At 42.1% G+C, this 21,904-nt stretch overlaps 1 protein-coding gene across 7 annotated transcripts in view; it reads right to left on the reverse strand.

Moving 5' to 3' along the window:
- The window catches only part of LOC146286465 (rho-associated protein kinase 2-like), a 32,526-nt gene extending 10,665 nt beyond the window's left edge, over positions 1-21,861 (reverse strand). For 5 of the 7 annotated variants that reach the window (XR_014758555.1, XR_014758556.1, XM_084700866.1 and 2 more), the window contains exons 1-21: positions 21,322-21,861; positions 13,900-13,981; positions 13,225-13,325; positions 12,735-12,872; positions 12,355-12,615; positions 11,406-11,550; positions 11,122-11,260; positions 9,289-9,380; positions 5,837-5,996; positions 5,065-5,158; positions 4,778-4,863; positions 4,563-4,611; positions 4,323-4,458; positions 4,002-4,093; positions 3,480-3,726; positions 2,370-2,476; positions 1,906-2,065; positions 1,557-1,717; positions 1,184-1,368; positions 693-762; positions 331-434 (exon numbers count right to left, since the gene is read on the reverse strand). Coding sequence is in view for 5 of the 7 variants with exons in the window: in XM_084700866.1 (XP_084556992.1) it covers positions 331-434; positions 693-762; positions 1,184-1,368; positions 1,557-1,717; positions 1,906-2,065; positions 2,370-2,476; positions 3,480-3,726; positions 4,002-4,093; positions 4,323-4,458; positions 4,563-4,611; positions 4,778-4,863; positions 5,065-5,158; positions 5,837-5,996; positions 9,289-9,380; positions 11,122-11,260; positions 11,406-11,550; positions 12,355-12,615; positions 12,735-12,872; positions 13,225-13,325; positions 13,900-13,981; positions 21,322-21,420 (2,708 nt within the window). In the remaining 2 variants the exon portion in view is untranslated. The remainder of the gene's footprint in view (positions 1-330; positions 435-692; positions 763-1,183; positions 1,369-1,556; positions 1,718-1,905; positions 2,066-2,369; positions 2,477-3,479; positions 3,727-4,001; positions 4,094-4,322; positions 4,459-4,562; positions 4,612-4,777; positions 4,864-5,064; positions 5,159-5,836; positions 5,997-9,288; positions 9,381-11,121; positions 11,261-11,405; positions 11,551-12,354; positions 12,616-12,734; positions 12,873-13,224; positions 13,326-13,899; positions 13,982-21,321) is intronic. The other 2 variants (XM_084700864.1, XM_084700865.1) reach the window with 2 other exon arrangements.
- Between the last annotated feature and the right edge of the window lie 43 nt (positions 21,862-21,904).

Below are 21,904 nucleotides of genomic sequence, written 5' to 3' on the forward strand. Positions count from 1 at the left end.
ATTTTGTCAACTGCCAAGGTACAGTAACACTTCTAATCCTTGATCATCAGCTGTAATTTCTATATGCACTATTTGTATGTGGCTTTGGATAAAAGCATCTGCTAAATTGTAAAAGATTATATCAAATCTGATACAGCTGGCTATTCAAGTACACCCCCCACAGCACAGAAAGCCACTGTGAAGTGCCAAGCAGAGCATTGAGTCATTTTAACATGGATCATTTTTCTATGACTCCCCTACCTTTCAATGTCAGTCCTGTGAGTTGGTGACAGTATAACTGCTGAAGTATTTTGGGCACGCAGTACGTCTTGGATATTGCTAGTTTCTTACCTCTCCTCCTGATACTCTTCCAGTCTTCGCTGGGCGTCCTTATACAGTTTATTCTTCTCATCACAGTCCTCCTTTAGCTCGCGGATCTGAGTCTTATACAGGGTCTGGAACATAGAAACAACTGGGCTTCAACATGCTTCCAGTGAATACTAACTATTACACACACAGTAGGACTGTACGTTATTGACAATACACTGCTGTTAAATTACTGAATTGATTTGCTTTTGTAAAACGTAGCACCAACCAGTGTCAATGATATTTCAGATGTGTTCTCGGATGCTTTGCCCATCGATGATATAGCAGGTACTGCATGTTTATGCATTCATTCATTACTGCATTCATTTATGAAAAGTGAAAAGTACCGTGAAATACTGCTCTGCCTCCAACTGGTCTTTTAGCTCCTTCAGTTGTCCGTCAGCCTCTTGCCTCTTCCTGGGATTGGATAAGCCTGCCATCAATCACTGTCATCGACTAATTGTAAAGAACAACTAACCAACCAGTATCGCAAACAACAAGAGAAGAAATGTGTGTCTGTGAAGGTGAGAGTACAAGTGAGTAAGTGATTGTGTGTGTGAATATCCCTGTAGGACCCCTTGTTGTAAAATTACAACGTCACTTTTATCTCTTTAATTGCTAATTTCTTTTTTTTGAAAGACTACATTTAGCCAATAGCATTGCAAGACAATAGGACCTATTGGCTATGTAAATATGGTCTTTCAAAAAAAAATCTTATTGTAAATGTGTTTTTTGGAGGGCTAAAAGCTATGTTGTAATTTTAAACCGAAGTGATTAAAACAGACGAGAGAGTGAGAGATTGTCTGTGCTTATATATGTGTTCTCCATCTACCCTGACCTGCGTAGCTCCTGGTTCTGTTTCTCCAGGCTGTGCTTCTTGTCCAGCAGGTGATTAAGTTCCTGCTTCAACTGCTTCTCAGAGGAGCGTAGCACTGTGGCCTGCTGGGTCTGTACCTTCAGGTCAGTCTGGGTATGTCTATATTTCTGCATCTCCTGCTCCAGGAGCAGGGTCAAATTTGATGCCTGGGGAGATGGGCAGAAGGCCGGGGAGCCAAAAAAAGGTTGGGTTGAAACAAGAATGTGAAGGAAGCTATATAACATTTGAGAGAATGAGAAAGAAAGGGAGAAAGAAAGAGACAGAAAATGGTGAGAATACAGACAGACTCACAAACACAGAGATATGCACTGATACCCCCCCCCCCTTCCCCCACCTCCTCAGTGAGCTTGTCCTTGGTTGTGTGCAGTTCTTCCAGTTTGTTCTGAGCCTGCTTGTAGTCACAGACCAGCAGGGAGTGGTCTTTCTCAAGCTGCAGAAGTTGGCCCTCCAGCTGCAGCTTGGAGTTATGTTCCTCATGTAGGCTCCTCTCCATTGCTGCTCAGAGAGTACAGTTTACACATTTTATGTAGAGATATATGTTGCATATAATAATACAAAAAACATTTGACAGACACACATCCTTCTTTACTCCCTCTCATACTTTCACTCTACATATCACATGCTTTCACTCTACATATCAAACACTATCTTGAAGTATTTATGGTCCAATGTACTTCTCTCACCTTTGAGAGCTTCAGATTTGGCCTCCTCAATTGATTGGTTGATCTGGCTCTTGTCTGCTAGTTTTGCCTTTGTGGCCTTGTGCTCTGCCTCTTCCTGCTCCAGACATTGTTGGAGTGACTTGAGCTTGAAGGTCAGGTCGATTGCCTGGTTGCTTTTTGCCTGAGGATCCACCAGAGGTTTGGACACATTTGCTCATGTATGATCTCTCAGTTAAGGCAGGTGGATAAAACTGGTGATTCAGATGTTTTAAGTATTTCCTTTTCCAGGTAATTCTGCTGCAGCTTTATATTGACTTGAATTTGCCATGCCATGGTTATCAAATTATAATTATTTGAAGTTACAAGAAGGAAACAATAGTCTGAACCCTAACCCCAACTATTACTGTTTAACGAGAGGGGTTATGTTATTTAGGTATATAAGAAGATGATATGATTAAGGAGGCCTAACTCAGAATTGTTCTTACTCTTTCCAGGTCTGCAAGCTTCTGCAGTAGCCTTTTCTCGTCGGTCTGGGCCAGAGAAAGAGAGATCTTCATCTGCTTAACCTCATCCTCCTGAACTGATAAACGCCCTGTAGGACAGAGAAAGAAGTCACTCACTATTTGTCAAAACAACAAGCATCAATGTTTATTTTCACTGCCACCAACCACCAACTCCAACAAAAAGATGCTTGTTCAAACAAGCAATGTGCCTATTAGAATATGTGTTGAGTTGTGAGAGCAGGCCACACATTGTCCATGCAAAATGTTCAAATGTTCTCACAGTGGCTAACACCTATATGTATTGCAAAACAGGAAAAAGCTTTACTTTAATGAAAACTTGCTTTTTGTCAAGGCTGCAGTAGTCATGTGGCTCTTTGTGACAAGACATTTCCAGCTTTGATGCAATCTTTATCTTGTGCAAGACCAAACAGTGAGTCTCTAAACTTGTGTGTTTTTGTGTGCATTCTACTGTAGGGAACTAAATATTTTATTCTACATGTTAATCCAAGTTTATATCTGGTCTCATTCTTCTCCATAGTTCAATCCATAGTTCTGCTCTAAAACCTAGTCCTTTTTAAAGGGTCATCTTTTTATTCTGAGAAACGTTCTACACTCCCTGTCTAAACTCAGTTATACTGAAAGTTAGCCAGGGAAACAGACCAATCTGCAAGCGTATGGTTTACTTGCTCTGGCAGATAGGTATGGCTACCTACCATTCAAACTGATTTCAGGCATGAAACGTGCGGACCAATTGCAACCATGTTTGATATGGGCAGGTTTCATGCAATGACTGTACAGAGGAGCGCCACTGAGGCATTTTGTAAACCACCAAGATGATGTGTTGTTGCTCTGATTGGTTGTATTTATCAAAATCTACAATTGTGTCCAGAGGCATTTTGGTCAGCGCCTGTTGATAGTGCCCCTTGGATCAAGAAACAAACGGAGAAGTTCCAGATAAATATGCGTTTTCTATTTAGTCTATTTAATGCCAGGCTCACTCATTGAGGTCTGGACATTTTTATTTAAATGCCAGATTCAAAGCGTCAGGCAAACCTCTAGTCCCCCGACCTAAACTTGAATCCCCAGACTCACCCTGCAGGTCAGCAATGATCTCCGACCCTTGGCTGTGGTCTCTCTTCTCTGCCTCTAGGGCTGCCTGGAGGCTGATCAGCTGCTGCTCCAGTTCCATCTTGCTGTTCTCCAGCAGGCTGAGCTTATCCTGGTGATCACGGAGACTGAGCTCCAGAACTTGGGTCTGCTTTTGAGCCTCCATCTGGCTCTTTTTCAGCCTCTCACCGGCCTCCTGTTCCCCCTGGAGCAATGCTGTAGCCTCCTCCAGCTGGGGTTCGATTAAAAAGAAAAAGGGACGAAAAAGGAGGGACAGGAGATAAATAAGGGGGAGAGGGAAGAGTGGCAGAAGCTCTAAATAACCGTAATACTGTATGGTTCTAGAATAATGGATAGTTTGTCTGAAGTCTCGTTCTGTTTGACATGTAAGCAGGGCTTCCCTGAAAGCTCAGTCTGAATGGAACTACATCGATCAAGAAAGTAATAAAGTTTCAACAAAGATGTAATTCAAATCTCGTCAAAGTGTTTCTATCAGGGCGGACTGACCTGTCTCTGCAGTTGGATGTTTTTCTCATTGAAGACCTGAGAGCTGTGATTCCTCCTCTTTAGCTCCTCTAGCTGGTCTCGCAGGCTGTTGACTAAATATTGAGATACTAATGAGTTGGAATCAGAGTTGACAAAGAGATAAGATGTTCCTACATTGACCTGTGGAGTCTTAGCATGACCAGAATCAAGAGAGATCAAAACTCCTTTTCTGGTGGATATAATACAAATTTAGGATTATTACTAAGAACCTGCTTATTGGTTAATAAAACCTACTAATGTGAAACTGAATTGTGTTAAGTACGTGCAACTGTGGAGCCAAACCTTCGTTCTCTAGGGTGCGTTTGCGTTCCGTCTCAAGCTCAACCCTGCGGAGGTTCTCTGAGCTCTGGTGCTGCAGTAGGGCTCTCTCTCTCTCCAGCTGCCTCAGGGACAACTCAACCTTCTGTCTGCTACTCATCTGGGTAAGAGGATAAGGTAAAGATCGTAAGAATCCCAAAACGACAAATAGAACATTAATGAATGAATCTTGTAACTTATATCCATTCAGTGGTCTGTCCTTGCCTCCTCGTCAAGTTCTCTGACCAGTTTCTCTAAACGGCTGGTGGCATTTCTGGGGGACAGAGAGGGTGTATTGGGAGTTCAATGAGTAAAAAAAAGTGTGTGTTGAGTTGGACTTTATTTTTAGCAGTTTCATTCTTCAACTAAATACAGATGTTAAAGTGGATATGTATGTGATTCTTTAAGCATCTGTGTGTGTGTGTGTGTGTGTCCTATACCTGCACTTGAGCTCCAGATCGTCTTTAGCCTGCATCTCATGGTTGAGTTGTTCCTCAAGATGATGACATTTCTTCTGCAGATCAGGCTTTGAAAGTGTCATAATCAAGTCATATTTTATTACAAATTATATTCAAAAACACAATACAGAGTTAATTTACAGCATCCCAGATACAGTAGAAAATGTAATAAATGACGCATGTTGATTACTATACCTACCACTCACCCAAACTGAAGTAAACAATACCAGCATACGCAAGGACTAAGCAAGGAATAGTTGTGTATTTACCTCTTTGTCTTCAGAGAGGTCCTCTTGTTTCTTAAAGCAATCCACAACGTTATCCGTTTCTTCTAAAGTGCCCCCTATTTTTCCTCTTAGTAGCCTAAAAGACAGAAAGAGAGAGAAGACCAAAAATGAGAGAAAGAGCACGAGGGAGTGCAAGAAGTAGAGGGAAAACATGAGTAAGAAGTGGGTTCATCTGAGGAGCCCTGCCAACCCATGCCATCTCTCACCTCCTGATCTGATTGCTACTGCCACTGCCTGTATTCACATCCTTCCCAGCCCCATGTCTACTACAATCCCCATTCACTGGTCTCAGTCAGGCCTAGGACCAGTCCTGGGTATGCGACTGGGGATCTTAGTAAAAAGCCTCATCTGAACAAGGTGGCAGTGTAGGACTAGAACAGTCTTTCAGTGTCTGGCTGACTTCACAGTATTACAGGTTTTGGGAGTGAAGCAGTCAGACTCTACTGTAGCTCTCTCCTTCTCCTCACTGCGAGCATAGGGCCTGTGCAGAACACGTTTCCTGTACTGCATAAAGAGTCTAACAATTCCAGTTCAAATACAGATACACATAGAAACAAACACATTTATAGAGCTAATTTTTCCTCGCCATGAAACCTACAAGAAAAAAAAGAAAACAAATGCAGAGGTTTTGATAGGCCTATAATACATTCCCAGGACCAAAACATGCCAGAGATGACTGTTCCAAAGAAAATGTCATGCATGAAAACTGATTACATAGACATACGCCAATAAAATAAATTAAATGACATCTTACTCGTCTTCCTTGAAGTAAGTAAAGCCCACGAAAGGCAGGTGGTTTCCCACAAAGGCTCTGGGAGGAGGGAAGGTCTCTGCGTCTCCTTTATCATCCTCAATCTCATCAAAGTTGCTGGTGTCTATGTCACTGTTCAGCTCTGGCACCACTGGAGCCACCGCTGAGTGCGGCAAAGAGGGAGAGAGGGAAGAGGGAGAGAAGTATGAGTGAGCGAGAAAGAGAGGGAGAGAGGAGTGAGATGGAAAGTGAACGGGAATGAGAGGGTGAGAGGAGAGGGAGAGGTAGAGACGGGAAAAGAGAGTGATCGAAAGAGAGGAGTGAGATAGAAAGTGAAAGGGAATAACAGAAGGTGAGAGACTAGGAGAGGAAGAGGTAGAGAAGGGAAAAGAGAGAAAGAGACACAGAGAGAGAGAAGTGAGATGGAAAGTGAAAGGGTGAGAGACTGGGAGAAGAAAAGGTAGAGAAGGGAAAAGAGAGAAAGGGAAAACGAGGTAGAGTATGCGAGAGGAAAGAGTGGGTTTGGGAAAAATAGTCCTCATGTGACTCTCTAATACTTGCACAGTCCACGTGTGATTAAATCTAAGTGTGTGTGTCTTTTCCAAGCACCAGCTCCCAGGTGTGTATGCTGAGCCAACATAGGCACAAGCAGCAGGAGAGGTAGCAGTGAACAGCAAGCTGACGACACTCCTCTCCTCCTTCCCACAGTACACGCTTTGTGCCCTGCACACACTGTGCCTTTCAGACACACACCCACATACACTCAGAGAGAAAACTATCCTATTTGTCCCCACTCAAAAGTAACAGTGTATCTTTAATGGCGTTTCAACTGTAGACTTAAATGTGTCAAAGGTCCAGAGAGCAGAGATATGTTTTGGACCCAAATTCTTGTTAGTCCTGGGGTCAAATATCAAATTCGATGTTCATTCATTCATTAACGAATGCATAAGGAAAAAACTGAAAAACTGTCCATTAAGGTTTTTGTGAGATTTATAAACACAGCATACGTGAACGGTATGCCCATTTGTCTTCATAGATCCTTGTCCACAACCCTGTCAACTTCGATATTTTACACATGGTTGTTAAAACAGCCATAATTTGTCTGATTTAACAAATAACTGAACTGGTTCTGAACAATGAGTGATTCATGAGTGAAGACAAATTATTGAAGAAAAAAATTTGCAAAATAAAAAAATTTTGGGATGTGAAAAGTTGGAGAAGTGTCTTGTTTGGGGGCCTTAGGGTCACAAACAACATCAAGGAGATTGATTGACAAAAACTATTGCAGAAGTAAAGTTAACTATATGAAAAACAAATAGTACATTGGAAACTGGCATCGGCGCAATCGGGCAAGTGTTACGTCCACTGGTGGTCTATCTTCCAGGGAAATGGTATGTCCACCATTCTAGATGTGTGCCATTCTAGACAACACCGTTATCAGTGGAATAGTGGGAAAGGAGAGAATATTGCACCTTTACACACTGCCTTTAATAAATGACACGCTATAGAGCAGGTGCTTTTATCCAAAGCAAAGAGAGTACTGCACCTTTAAGTGCTGTATATGGTGCCATGCTAATCAACTGATACGTCTATCATTTTCAGAAGACTTCATTCTACAACTGGAAAGCAAGGATGGAGGAGGATCCCAGGGTGGATGAGTGGGAACCCTTCTTTCCCTACATGAGTGCAAATTAATGTCAATTCATTTGTCGTATTTAGTCATAATTCACCAGTGGCCCAAATGAACAAGAATTCTTTCATACTGTAAAAATAAATAGCTTATCACTATGTATGTTTTTAGCAGTGGCTTTATCGATACATTAACAACTAATCAGTGTGGACATAGTAAACGTATCTCTATTAAGCAATTCTCTCTTCACTTTTTGGCCATAGTGTCGTCTTGACACATGCGTGGAGTTTAACTGTGTCGAAGTAAGCAGATTCTTGCACCGTCATTGCATTGGGTAAAATACTTTTTTTTTTTTACACATTTGAAACTGTGTAGAAACAGCATGTTTCGGAGGATTTTTTTTGCAAACGCTGCTTCATACATTTGACCCATGCCCTCTTCATGTAAATGCTAATGCTGTCTACGAGACATCATTGGGATCTAAGTATCTAGGAAACCAGAAGCCATTTTTGATTTCATCTATCTAAAGTGGCTCCATCTGTCTCTGTCTGAAGACTCAAAGTATTCACGTAACTAAACGTCAATAACGTAATTTAAAATGGTACAACAGACTTGATACGGATTGGGGGAATAAAAGAAAACAGAATGAAGGGGAAAGAACTAAGAGATGCACAGTGTGTGGTGAGACAGAGAGATACAAGCCACTCCAAGGAGGCCCCTTGTGGCTCGGCTTTTCCCAGCATGCTCTCTGATAGGGGCTCGCTAATGACAGGCAGCTGTGGCCACAGTGAGAGTGAGGAAGAAGGACCAGCTCTCAATCTGAAGCACCCTTTCTCATTTTGCCAATCCACAACGCCAGCCCCACCCGCCACCCTCGCCGTCTCTCACTCACTCACTACCCAGTCACCCACATCCGAGGGCTTAATTTAGAGCAATAAGGAATGGGCTGGTTTACCCCGGCGAATGAGAGGACTGGGTTGCGAGCACCGTAGGCCTCTGTTGTTGGCTGTGGCAGGGCCAAGCTGTAGGCACCAGACACGTTCACAGGTGTGTGCGTACACATGTGCGCATGCAAACGGATAACATGTGCTTCAATAGTTGTTGGTTCTGTTTGAAGCACATTAAGAGAAAGTAATGATGAAAACAGTGGGGTTTGATAACACACACACATACATACAGGGGTTCAGTGGTGGTTTAGTGTTACGCCCGCCTTGGCAATGGTCTGGAGTTATGACTCGTTCTTAATCAGAGCCAGGTGAAAGAAAGAGAGCGCAAGAGGGAGAGAGACCAAAGAAATATACACTTCCTTTACCCTGTCCAAGGTGGCATGAGGTATTTTAAATAACAGGAGTAGAGCAGGCAATGTCTCCACTGCGGATCCCTGGTGTGCAATGATTAAAATAGGCAAACAACTAAGTGACGTAAGGAAAGAATGAAGGACAAAAGAAAGCATGAAAGGAAAGAAAGAAAAAAAGAAAGAATAAGTAGGGAACTGATTCAAACAATCCTACACCTTCATGTGCGTTATTGTAAAGATTTCAAGTATGTTTTACTCAGGGTGTACATAGTATCTATACAGTGCTGAGCAGTCTGGTAGGCATTTTTTTTTCGTCAATGGCCTCACTGGCTCCAGCATTGGGAATGAACTACGTGCAAAGTAGAGCAGAAGAAGAAGGTGACTGGTAGGAATATATGGAAACATGCGCAAACACCTGCACCCACATACGAACAAATGCAATACGGTCATCAGATTAACTGGCGTGCAGAGTTTATACATGCATAGAAGTACATAGACACACAAGAACACACACAAACGCATACTTACTCTCTCGGATGGTCTCGAAGGTCCACTGGTCGTTCCTGAAGAAAGGGTGTTTCTTGATCTCATCCACACCGTTGCGACCCAGACGCACCTCCCTGTACATAGCAATGGGACGGACCGGTCAGACAGTCCTAGCCCAACCGGCTCTGCAACCTTGACACAAAGAGCACTATCCCCAAGGCCAGTATAACCACTAGGTTCTGACCATTGACCAGGCTGGGCAATCAAATCAACCACACAATTGCAGCAATGGCAGTGAATGACAGCCCCTAGACTGACCTCTGTGTCTACTGCACAAACCAGGAAAGAGCAGGGAAACGAAAATAGATTTTTGATCCGAGAAGATGTTGAGAATAGATGCCAAAGGCTGGAGCAAGGGTAAGGTAGTGAGGCAGGACTAAGACAACATCAACACCACTGACTCTCTCTCTCTCTCTCTCTCTTTTTCCTCCTCCCTCCTCTGCATTGGGTAAAAGACTGAAGGGGTGCGGCAGTTTGGGCTGCCACGTGTGGGACATTCCAGCCCCAGCCAAGAGGAAGAGAGGATAGGGGGTGCGGGGGCTGCACAGAGCAGAAGAGAGTAGGGGGGGGTGTTATCCAGCTCAATAGAACTAAATCTGAACACCCAAGGTAGACACGGACAACTGAGACAGCGAGAGAGGGAGCAAGAGGAAATGAGAATAGGATAGTAATGAGTGAGTGTGTGAGTGAGTGAATGAGTTTGAGACAGAGATACAGAGAAAGGGTGAGAGAGCGAGAGAAATAGAGGAGTGGAAAACGGAAAACTTGAACACATTGAGAGGCAGACCAGAAACAGTAAAACCAGAAAAAGTTGAAAAAGAGGTGCTAAAACACAAGTCTTCTATAAGTTTAGAATACACTAAAGAACTGAATGTATGAAGGAGTGAGTCAGTGAATGAGTTTTTGCAGGTTCTGTTCTGAGAGTGTGTGGTGGGGGTGACTGAGCAAGTCACAATGTACACTAAATTAATACATTTGATTATTTTTACATTTACAAAAAGGTAAATGTACACTGTGTGTAGGAACAGATAGTGTGTGTGGGGGGGGTGTGATGAGTGATGGTGGAGTGAGTAAGAAAGTAAATAAATGGAGAGAGAGCGAGTAAAAGGCAGGCTTGTGCTGCAGCAGAAGGGCTCAGTGTTCGACCTCTCCAGTAGCCCTCCCACTTCCTCTCCTGGGGCGGGGCTACTAACGTAAACAGGAAATGGGCTCTACCTGAGGGCAGGGCTCCTGACCTTCCCAAACACCCCATTCAGTCTTCCTGTCTTCATTAACCTATAGCTGCTTCCAACACTACTGCTAGAAATACAGTTATCACAACATTTATTAGTAAACCATCTCTATCTTCACTACTATCACTAATGTGCACTACTAATAATCTACTATAACTGAAATTCAATTGATACAATCGCAGTCTTTATTTGATAAAACATTTTGTAATGTCACAGAACATACATAGCAAAAAAAAACTATTTTGGCCAGCTTTCCTTTCATCATCTGACCCTCAACTTTTCTCTCACGCACACCTCACTCTCCTTCCCCCTCACTTCAAGAAGAGTACTATGACTTCACAGGAAGGTGTGACTAAGGTCATCCTGCCGGTGAGAGAGGTCAACCAGGATGGAGCTATGGTATGCCATGTGAAAGTATTAATCTGTCCTAATTTGTTCTCATCTGGCACAACAGGACCATTGTGCAAATCTCTGCAGACACAAACTGTCACCTATGGTGCTTAACAGCCACCGTTACTCCAGTAACGTAAGTAAGTGCAATGAACCAGTAAGGATTTCAAATTGTTTTAGTTTTGTCCTGTACCTGTCAGATAGGAAGGCACAGATGAGGTCCTTGGCATTCTGGGACATCTCCATGTCTTCTGGGAAGTAAAGGGAGTTCTGATGGTCCATGATCTTTCCGTAGGTTCCCACCAGTGAATCTGCGTAGAACGGAGTTTCACCTGAGAGAGATGGAAAGAGAGAAAGTCTTATAGTAAAATCAAACAATCAAACAGGAAGCAATCATATCTCTAATCCATCTAACACAGATGATTTGGGACACAATATACAAGTCTTGTGACAAGAGGTGGAAGTGAAATCACTCACCGACTAGCATCTCAAAGATGAAGACACCCACAGACCACCAGTCACACTCACGGCCGTAGTACCCGTCACCACCCTGAGACTTCAGGACCTCTGGTGAAATGTAGTCTGGTGTGCCCACTGCCGTGTCACAGTGCACCATGCCCGCCTGAGACAGAACACACATACCCCAGCTCATTTGGTACTCCGTGTTGGTCTTGTTACTGGGTCATTCATACTGCTACGCACATTTTTTTTTAAATATTTTGACATAGTTTGTCCTGAATAGCTGTTATATGTTGTGTATGTGTTTTATGTTCATGGATTGTTGGCTGTCAGTCAAATTGGCCCATTGGGAAAAACAAGACTATCCTGTCTAAACACACATCGAAGGTACAGCCAAGGCTTAAAGCTATTTGCCATTACCTCTGTAAAATCAAATTTAACTTAAATGACATAACATAATTATGGGGTAAAGTAATGAGTATAGAGTAATTTCCAAAACACAACACAAGGGGGTAACCGGGAGCACTGGGAACCTGAGTTTACGCCTGAGTTCTCTACCCCCACGTGGGGGAGAGAAATCAGGCGTAAACTCAGGTTATATAATATATATATATATATATATATATATATATATAAAAAAAAAATCTAAATGCAAGGAATCCGCTGTGTCCTTTCAGAACTAGAAATTATATTAATATAATGTATATTAATAATATTCTAACAAAAGCTTTTGCCAAGTAGTACATTGAAGAGTTAGTTTAAAATGAAATCCTGTTATTTTTGTAAATGTTCTCTTGCGGCTGGTACTACGTCTGTAAAAGTGTAACTTGCCCCCCAATATCAGTCAAGTTTGATTAAAGTCTGCTCTACTCTCTCAGCATTTTAATATCTGGGGCCTGCCCATATATATATATAAAAGATACATTCTGAATTCACTCAGTTTTATTTCTGACCCCAAATAACTCACTGAGTCCATCTTCATGCAGGTACCGAAATCGGCCAGTTTGAGGTGTCCTTTCCCATCCAGTAGCATATTGTCTGGCTTCACGTCCCGGTGGATGAAGCCCATGGAGTGGATGGCGTCCAGAGCTAAAACCACCTCAGCAAGGTAGAAGCGAGCCCACTTCTCTGGCATTTCATAGTTCATCGTCAAGGTGACTAAGTCCCCGCCGGGCATGAACTCCATGACCATGTAGAGATAACGGTCATCTTGGAAGGCACAGCACAGCTAGGGATGGTACAGAAATGCTGATTGACTCCAGTCTTAGTTATATTATATGAAGGTAGATACTGTGTTGGGATATGTGTGTGTGTGGGGGGGAGGGGGAGGGGTACATCATGTCCCACCTGGACTACCCAGGGACTGTTGGAGAAGGCCATGATGTATCGCTCCTCCCAGAAGAAGGCAGAGTCGGAGCGTTTGATCATCTCAAACTTGCTGAGTTGTTTCATTGCGTACACATTTCTGGAGGCCTTGTGTCGTACCTGTCGTCAAGGCAGAGAGACATGATGAAACGCACACATACACACCCAGACAATGACAACATGGATCACAAACATTCACATGCCAGAATAGCAAAAACCCACATGGAGGACAGGCCCCCCCAACTCCACCACTCTTTCACGGAACACTTCAAACAAGGAATGAATCTCTCTTTTCTCCTACGTCCGAGGCCTGTTCAAACTAGTTTTGATTACAAGGAGAGACACGGCAGAGGAAAAGCAGATGCCCATGGCTCTACACACAAAAACAGGAACATGTCTCCTCCTCCACAATCATTTCATCCCTTTAAGAAGCTCCTTTAAAGGAGCTTATGATACTGAGAAAAAAACTCACCAGTTGCACCTCCCCGTAGGCTCCTCGGCCTATCAGCTTCACCCTTTCAAAGTCCTCCAGTTTTACCTGCAGCTCGCGCAGGCGACCCACCACCTTCTCATCTATGGGAAAGGAGACACACTGTGTCACACAGGTTACAAAACAAATGCATCCGCAAAATAAATGTTGGCCACCAACAACATACAAAGTAAGTCAATATATATTATTTCTTCAAAGAGCTTTGTTAGTGTGTGACGCTTTGTCAGATGGTATTACATATGGCCATTTAGAGGTCAAGAATACTGTAATCGTAGTTCAATACATCCTACTTCAGTACATATATATAGCCACAAACTGAGCACAATCACTATCTATATAAAGGCCGAGCTAGAAAGACTCCACTACATGCCCCCTTTCAGTCGAGCCAACCCATTCCATTTAAAATAAATGTCTTGTTTTCTACAAACTTGTTGATAAACAATGCCTATGTACTTAAGCCCCTGGAAACATTTGTGTCAAAGTTTTTTTGGGGGTAAATAGATTATGGTAATCTGCAGTTAGGGCTACTTCTGAAGCAGTGTAAATATCCTTAACAGTCTCTGAAGAATCTATGTAGACATGTATTTACATCTAAACATTGACATTGAGCATCTAAAATATGCTTAGGGGCAATACAAAATTAATGAGAAGAGTTACATCTGTTCAGAAAGGCCTCTATGTTTTTGTTTTTCCGTAGCGCTGGGTAGTCTAAGTCCACAGCCAAGGCATTCATAGAATCCTGAAAGAAAACAAAATAAAATGGACATGATCAGACTTCATACACTCACTGTGGTGTGGTAGGTCATGCATGCTGAAGGTGCCGTCATAACTTGGAATGCAAATGGAAGTCAGGGCTCTGAGAAAATCGCTCTCCCCTACACGACAGCACGATACGATAGTACTTACCGTGCAACAGTCTATCCAGCCTAGCACATCTATGCACGTTGTATCTAATGCATCGTTGCTAATGTGCCAAAGTCGTGACGTAGGCTAGCACTGAGTACCCTTCGTTGACATAAGGCACTTTTTGCTACAAAAACATGGTAACCTCCTAAACTGTGCAACGGAACGTAAAAACAAATAGAAGCAACGCAATCGGGACCAACACAAATCCTTTGACACTGGCATTGTCTATGTAGTCCAAATATTGACGGATCCTTAGGGGTGGGAAAATAATCAAAATAAATATAGCTGCAAGCAGCAATGAGGTGGCCAAGCAGTCAAATGACCCATAAAACATTTTAGACATCTTCAGAAGAGGGTAACGAGTAAATACAGCAAGTTTGGTATGAATCCATCAAAGATTTGCTGAGATATGACCCAATTTCCTGTTTGCTGGCTTAACTGTACATTTTGATTGCCTGTACCGGGCAAACGGATTCGAAAATCAAAATACCATGTTATACTTTTGTGAGGCTTGGTCTGAAGATAATCTGGTGAAGATTGGACAACGTGTGTAGGAGGAGTAGAGAAAAAAACGTTTTTCAATTAATTCCAAATGGGGCCCGCATCAATTCAGCTATTATCACAAATTATTGAGTCTCACATGGGATGTCCCAAGATATCATTAGACAAAGGAATCACTTAATAGAGGCAAACAAATCAATAATTATTGGCCAAAACTGATTTTTGCCTCCTGCGGCCACGCCCAGTCATCACATGACACCAAATTGTGTGGACATCCTCAGAAGAGGATTCCAAGTCATCTTACCAAGTTTGGTGTTGATATCTCAAAGATCTGCTGAGATTTCATCCAACTTCCTGTTTGGTTGCTTTGTTGCCAATTTTGATTGGCTGTACTAGACAAACGGTTATGAAAATCAAAAATCTTTATAACACCTGAGTTAGTATTTCTCTGAAGATGATGTGCGCCAATTCTAAGAAAGATTGGCCAACAATTGTAGGCGGAGAAGCAACAAAAACGTGTTCCCTTCAAATTCAAAATAGCGGAAAATCTATATAACCGGAAATTGACGTCATATGGTATGTTGGACTCGTCTTGATCCAGGAAATCCAACGATACCTCATTTTTGAAAATCGGTCATACGGTTCAGAAGTTACGTGTGTAAACGCTAGTCCACTTTGACCCGTTGGTGGCGCTAGAGTGCTCCAATGGGAGACATGAGACTTGGTGGAAATCAGATCAGCACGTACACACATGGACATGGGACACGCCCACATACACACAAACTTTTTAAGAACATTAAAAACACCCTTTGAAACAAGCAAACCCCCTTTGAAACAAGCTACTGTAACACCTAGGGTTGCAAAGAGGCGGAAAGTTTCCGTCAGACTTTGAACGCTCCGAGCGAGCTGTGCTGTGGTAAACATGAAGATGTAGCCTCAAGTTGCTAGTTGTTGAATGGTAAGCTAACTCTAGCTTACACACTACTTTAGCTGTAGGCTCAACAAATTCATCATCAACTGATCAAAATCCGAAATATTTCTAGACATCACTCTTTAGATATTTTGGGGTTACAATCATTTTCTCTGCTGCGGTCATAGAATTAATATTACTAGAGGAAGCAACTTTTGTCTTCCTAGATGGCATCCCCATTCATTTCTATGAAAAGTGCTCAGTGGCGCAGTGAGGCAAGAGAGAGCGCGAAACCGGACCGCGCCATCTTTCCACTTCCAGTCTAGAGTTAAACATTAGGTGCGGTTACGTTAGTAAAGAGGCGGAGTAAAACTTTTTCTTGTACACATTTTTTATTCAAATAAACAGTTTGGTCCGGATTTGAACATTGGTGTAACTGAAGGTGTCAGAATAATTACAAAACACGCATCAAAGTTGTCGCGTGTGAGTCTGGCCAATCATGAAATAGCTGTGTCGTCATTAGAACCTGTGAAGTTGCTCTTGACAAAAAAAAATTTGCTCCGCAACACAGCTGGCAGTTCTCGAATCAATCGCACGGTATTTTGATGGTGACGTCACAGTGACCTAGCCTCGGTGCCGTCTCAAGTTGGACAAAAAGTCTAACCAGAATTTACTGTTTCAAGTCGGCCGCCTGCATCCGGCTGCAGGGCTGCATGAAGTCAGTCCATGTCGAACACACCTATTGGTTCGCTTTTTTCCCTAGCTAGCTAGCGGTACACGTCATACTTTGCGACAACCAGTCGCTAGCATAGACTGATATGGTTGTGAGCGTGTGAGCTAAGGCATTGCAATGGCAGATGCTGTCACTTTGTATAGTATTCCTTTCACTTGGTTTTTAGAAATAGGCTTTAGGGCTAAATATAGGGCTATTGCAGATGGAACTCATCACATATGTTGTTTTTTTTCTTTGTGATTTGAGTATGATTTCCAACGCATTGTATCGGATTAAATAAACTGTTAACCTGAACACCTCGCTCCGTCGTTGTTCTCGCAGGGGCGGATCTACCGGGGTGGCAGGGGGTGGCAACTACCACCCTAAAAATAGCCTTGCCACCCCAGCTGCCACCCCAGTTGGCAGCTTTGAAAACAAAGAAAAGTTGTGGCTCATCTGACATTTGCCACAGCAAATTTCTAATATCCCACTGCAAGTGAATGCAGCACTACACGACTCAAACCCCCTACCCACTCGTACATTTGCGAGAACGAATTTCTATACAAGCCTCAATCTTTTTTTTTTTTTACATTTTCTGCGGTTATTCAGACTAAAAAACTGCGGAATTACGATAGCCTTCCTGTTCTTTTGTCGGAGCGATCGAAGCTGTTCCACAACAGTTTGTCGCGGAATAGGCTATGGTCGATTGAATGTTGACAGACTTTGCAGGAAAGTATTGCTCAATCCTCGTAAAGATTGCCTGAACACTCACTGTCCCTGTGTAATCCTATAATTTTGGTTGATAAGTGTGTCCGTGTCAATTCTTCAGGGCTGAATCTGAGCATTTTTTAATAAAGTTTTAATATTGGCCATAGTCTGACATAAACGTTACTGTATCAGTTTTAGGGTTGACAGATATCCTTTGATTGCTATCACAGACCTAGTCTACTACCTACGCTGGTGGAAATGGTCTCTGTTTACAGGTTAAACATTTTGAAAAGAATACAGACAATGAGTTGACAAGCTTATTTCAATTTTGCCTCAGACCAATGCATTCTATTTGAAATTCCGCGGGTTTTCGTAAAACGTAATTCACTTGTGAATTTTGGGCTTGCTAATATCCCACTGCAAGTGAATGCAGCACTAGACAACTCCAAACACCCTCCCCACTGCGCCGACTGAGACCGAAGTGAAATCAGTTTTATATTCGAGATTCAACAGACATTCATATTTGTACCTCTTTTCAGGCTCCGTGTCATATTTAAGGACAGGGGTAAAAGAGTAGATAGCCTGAACGCCGGAAATCTAGCAGCCATTTGAATACACACCATTTTCAGTGTTTCTTCAAAAAAATTGTCAATATGGACCATACAAACTTCAAACTTGTGGCACATTCTTCTACTACTAGCCAGCCAAGTTGTCCAAACTTTGGCTGGATGATACAGTTTATTTTGGATTAGCCAATAAATCAATGAAAACACTTTAGACATTTTTGTTCAGTATTTCCTCAATATCTTTGCTTTAATAATGTGCCATAATAATGTAGCCTTATGTTTTTGAGTTCAAATGTCTTAATTTGGGGGCATTCCAAATAAACATTGATTCCAAAAAACATTGATTAATACGACTGCGATTAAATCAGCAGCTATACTTCTGCCACGGAGGTGCCACCCGTCAAAATCTCCTGCCACCCTCTTGCCACCCCATGAATATTTTTCTAGATCCGCCCCTGTGTTCTCGCCAGCCAAAGAAAGCTTAATAGTTATTTTTGTATCAGAAATCTTCCATAATGCTGACTTACCATGGCTTACTGTCAACTTTATATTCAAACGAAATGCCACGAAATTCACACTGCCTTCAATTTAACATCAGTGTAGAAATGTGGCCTGTGTTTTATATGTTCAACCTACAAAACCAAACGCCTATTGATGGATTTAACATGATCTAACAAGACTTGGTAATAATGTAATAAATAAAAGCTTGAGAAGTGTATCTAAAATACACTTTATTTAACATTTGCCTTTGAAAAGGGCACAGAACTAGGCCTATATACAAGACGTTTAGATATAAGTGGGGGTGAAACATAGTCACTGAGGACCTTCGTTGTCCCACAAAAGCAAGCTTGATGACACAATAAAAAAATAATAATGGGTGTGTTCACCAAAAGCTTCTGAAGGCAAGACTAACATTATTGAAATATATATCATTTCCTATTGTGGTTATCAGTTAAAGTATTAATCTTCGTCTATGCTCTAGATAGACATGTCATGTCGGGAATAAACTATATTAACAACGTTTCATGTATGTGTGACAACCATTTGCTAAACTTGCTACAACGGGGCAGGCGACTCAAGCCATTTCTCTGTGCCCGGTTCATTCAGCTCCAAGTAAATCGGCAATCGGCCAAAGTTAACTTTTGTGCTCGTGCCCTGTTCGTATATGCGAGCACATTTGCAAGCATCTTTTATTGACGTAAGCAAATAAATGGGGTGCTAGTTTACCCATTTCAGATTGGTTTCAAACTTAGTAAAAATCAGGAAAAATTATTCTATGAAAAAGCTTGTAGTATGAGCCAGGTTCGAGAATCGAACAAAAATTATTGGGGGAGATAGTTTTGTAAATGTTGACAGGAGTTAATAGAATAAAATGACCGGAAGAGCCAGAAGTCTAACAATAATTGCAATACCACTTGTATTTATCGGGGTCGTTGCTTCAAGCCGAGGGGCGGGGGCCTGCACCCAAGCTGGATTCTGCACTTTTTGCCATCTTCCATGCAAGTCAACTGTCAGCAGTGACGCTCAGGTGCGCGCCCACCCGCAAAGCAGACAGATGCGCTGCTGCGGTTGTTTTTTTGTTTTGTTTTTTACATTCAAATATTAATTTTCACATTCGGAATTCTGTTTTTAACCACTATTCGAATATATATTCGAAGACCCTGAACCAGCTCGAATGAGTGGAGCAGGAAGGGGTTTATATTATTACCCCCGGATAGGGCTTAACTGGAATCAACCCGGGGATGTTGTATCGGCATGTGAGGGTCTGACCCTCATCGCAGGCAAGGTGAGAGTTTGTCCCTGGCATGTGGAACAATTCTGAGCTTTTAAATAGAGAGAGTGGAAGCCAGAGCTGGAGAGAGAAAAGACAGCTGAAGAATAATAAAGATTTAGGGGAAAAAGAGGGATGATTAGAAAGGGAATTGGAGATAAAAAATAGGAGAGAGAAAGGTCACTTGGTAATGGTGGCAGTTGGAAATAGACTAAAGAATCTGTGTCTAAAATGGGACAAACAGCTTCTCAGAGTCCAGACTTTACTGGGCATTCTGTTCTGGGAGATCTGGAATAGGATCCGTTTATGTGTGTGTGTGTGTGTGTGTGTGTATGTACATTCTCCACACAAATCCTGATTAAGTTACCTCCCAAATTCATACAAATATGAACAGTTTGACCTCCAGAAAACAGAAGACAAAAACAAACTTGAACAAACAGGAAATAGTATAGTGATGTCATGGGAGGTGGTGTTATCTACCTCAATTCCAGGATGTGATTTCAACTTCCTGTGGTAGTGTGTGTGTACAGTATGGGAGTGAGTGTGTGTGTGTGTGGGGGGGGGGGTTGTTTTTTCATTGTTAGACCCTTGTCTACAAAGGAGCTTTGACACTAACTCCTTATATCTCCTCAATCACATCTAACATCACTACGAATACATATTTCGCTTTTTGTCTCCATCTATGGCTACATTAGGTACAGTGGTTGGGTAAAGAGACGGAACAGAGTGATGATGATGATTAGCGGCTTTTGAGGTAGGGATAGCAGGCCTTGGCTAAAGAAGATCGTTTTACTGTCATAGTCACCACTACTGACTACGGAGGGCAATCTTTTCAGAGCATCACTGGTTTATTCTAGAGGGTTCTCTTGGCCTCTCTCAAGCAGTGACTCATGATGTCCTTTAATAACCAAATAGTCAGCTGTGTATTTTTGGAGGAAGACTTGTTTTCACATAGGACCCACATGCGTGAAGCACCATCTCAGCCTGACTCATCGTGTAAGAGTCCTCTCTAAGGTCAGCATGAGTCAGAAGTTGTATGACTATGGTGTTAATCTAGTTGGTCAGTTTCTGACTTGAATCCCATAACAATGTAATCTGTCTGACAATCTGTTTAACATTTTAATTTATAGCACCTATTTAAGATCCTTGAGAGCATTAATGGGGACTGAAGACATATTTAGCCTGATTACTTTATCATTACCTCAAGTCCCTTTTGTGCTGACAGAAACATGAAGTGAGGGGAACGATTTCCTCAAGTATTAGTATATTTGCAGACAAAGGCAGGAGAGTGACTACAGTGCAGTTCCGTACGGTGCAGTACATGACTGGCACTCGAAAATCACGTTTATCCAGTCTACATTTTTGTTTGTGGATTATTTCAAAAGGTATTTACAAAAACGTATGTTACAGGCCCCACAACAATTGCAGATGATAGAGCAAATACACACAGGGTTTTGTCCAAACTATGTAAATAGAGACAAACATAAAGGTTGACTTTAATGTGGCTGTGCTATTTGACTTCAGATTAAAACATATAGCTAACTCTAAACAAACAGAGCCTACATATCAGACAAACCCTGTTTGTTGTCAAAGCCTTCCAAAGCTGCACATGGGGTAACTTTGCTATTGGGACATTCTTTGAGGGGTCATGACTTTAAACAGCAACCAGCTTGGTATGCATTGGAGCAAGTCCACCCAAAGAAGGTATGTCTCTCAAAGATAATGTAGGTGCCAAACATATAGGGCTATTGTGTTTTCTTGTGTTTTCTTGTTTGAACTGTATAACTGCTGATCTAGGAATACTTTGGAATGAATGGGGAAGTTGTGGTTTGGTTGCTCTCAAATTATAGTTGCACTTGAAGTTTTTACAGTTGCTTTAAATCTTTTACCATTATTCTATGAAGTTCATTTATTTTACTTGGAAAGGTTTTCACTTAAAGACTGCCTGTCCTAATCAATACCTTGAGCGTTCATTAAGCTATCCTGAACATACATAAAAACTTACCAGAAGGCTTTCCAAATTCAACACAGACTTCGGATCAGTGATTATCGATTCCAGCTTTCTTAGCCGGCTTTCTAGTCTCCTCTCCGCTCCAGACGACATTGCAGCAATTTGATGAATCCAGGTCTTTCAACTGTCGACTGTAAAAATGTCAGAGAACAGCTTGGCAGTACCTGTAATCAACAGACGAGGTCTGTGTTCCTGTTTCACAGCTTGCTACGAGATTTGTTTAATGAGCAATACCACCCCCAAACGCGATTTATGACGGTTTAATGAACACATTCGGTTCTTATGCACCGGTCTCCACTGTAATGACCTAATCCGTTTTTGTTTGAGTCCTGGTATAGAATTGATTTTTCTCAAGTCAATTTCAAATCCAAGCTCTTCTTTTCACAACGTTGCCAACCTGAGTTCCAAATACATACAATAGCACTAGATCAAGGCAATTACACTTTATCTTTTCGAAACAGGTAGACTATATGGCGGTCGTAGGCTCAATATCGGTCTCACTCACTCACACCTCTCCCTAACAACTCCGCACATTGCTACCCACAAACCTTAGCGGGAGCAGGAATTCCTCTCCTCT

The sequence above is a fragment of the Hypomesus nipponensis genome, chromosome 6 (genome assembly GCF_054491055.1).
Source record: "Hypomesus nipponensis isolate SF chromosome 6, ASM5449105v1, whole genome shotgun sequence".
Lineage (NCBI taxonomy): Eukaryota > Metazoa > Chordata > Actinopteri > Osmeriformes > Osmeridae > Hypomesus > Hypomesus nipponensis.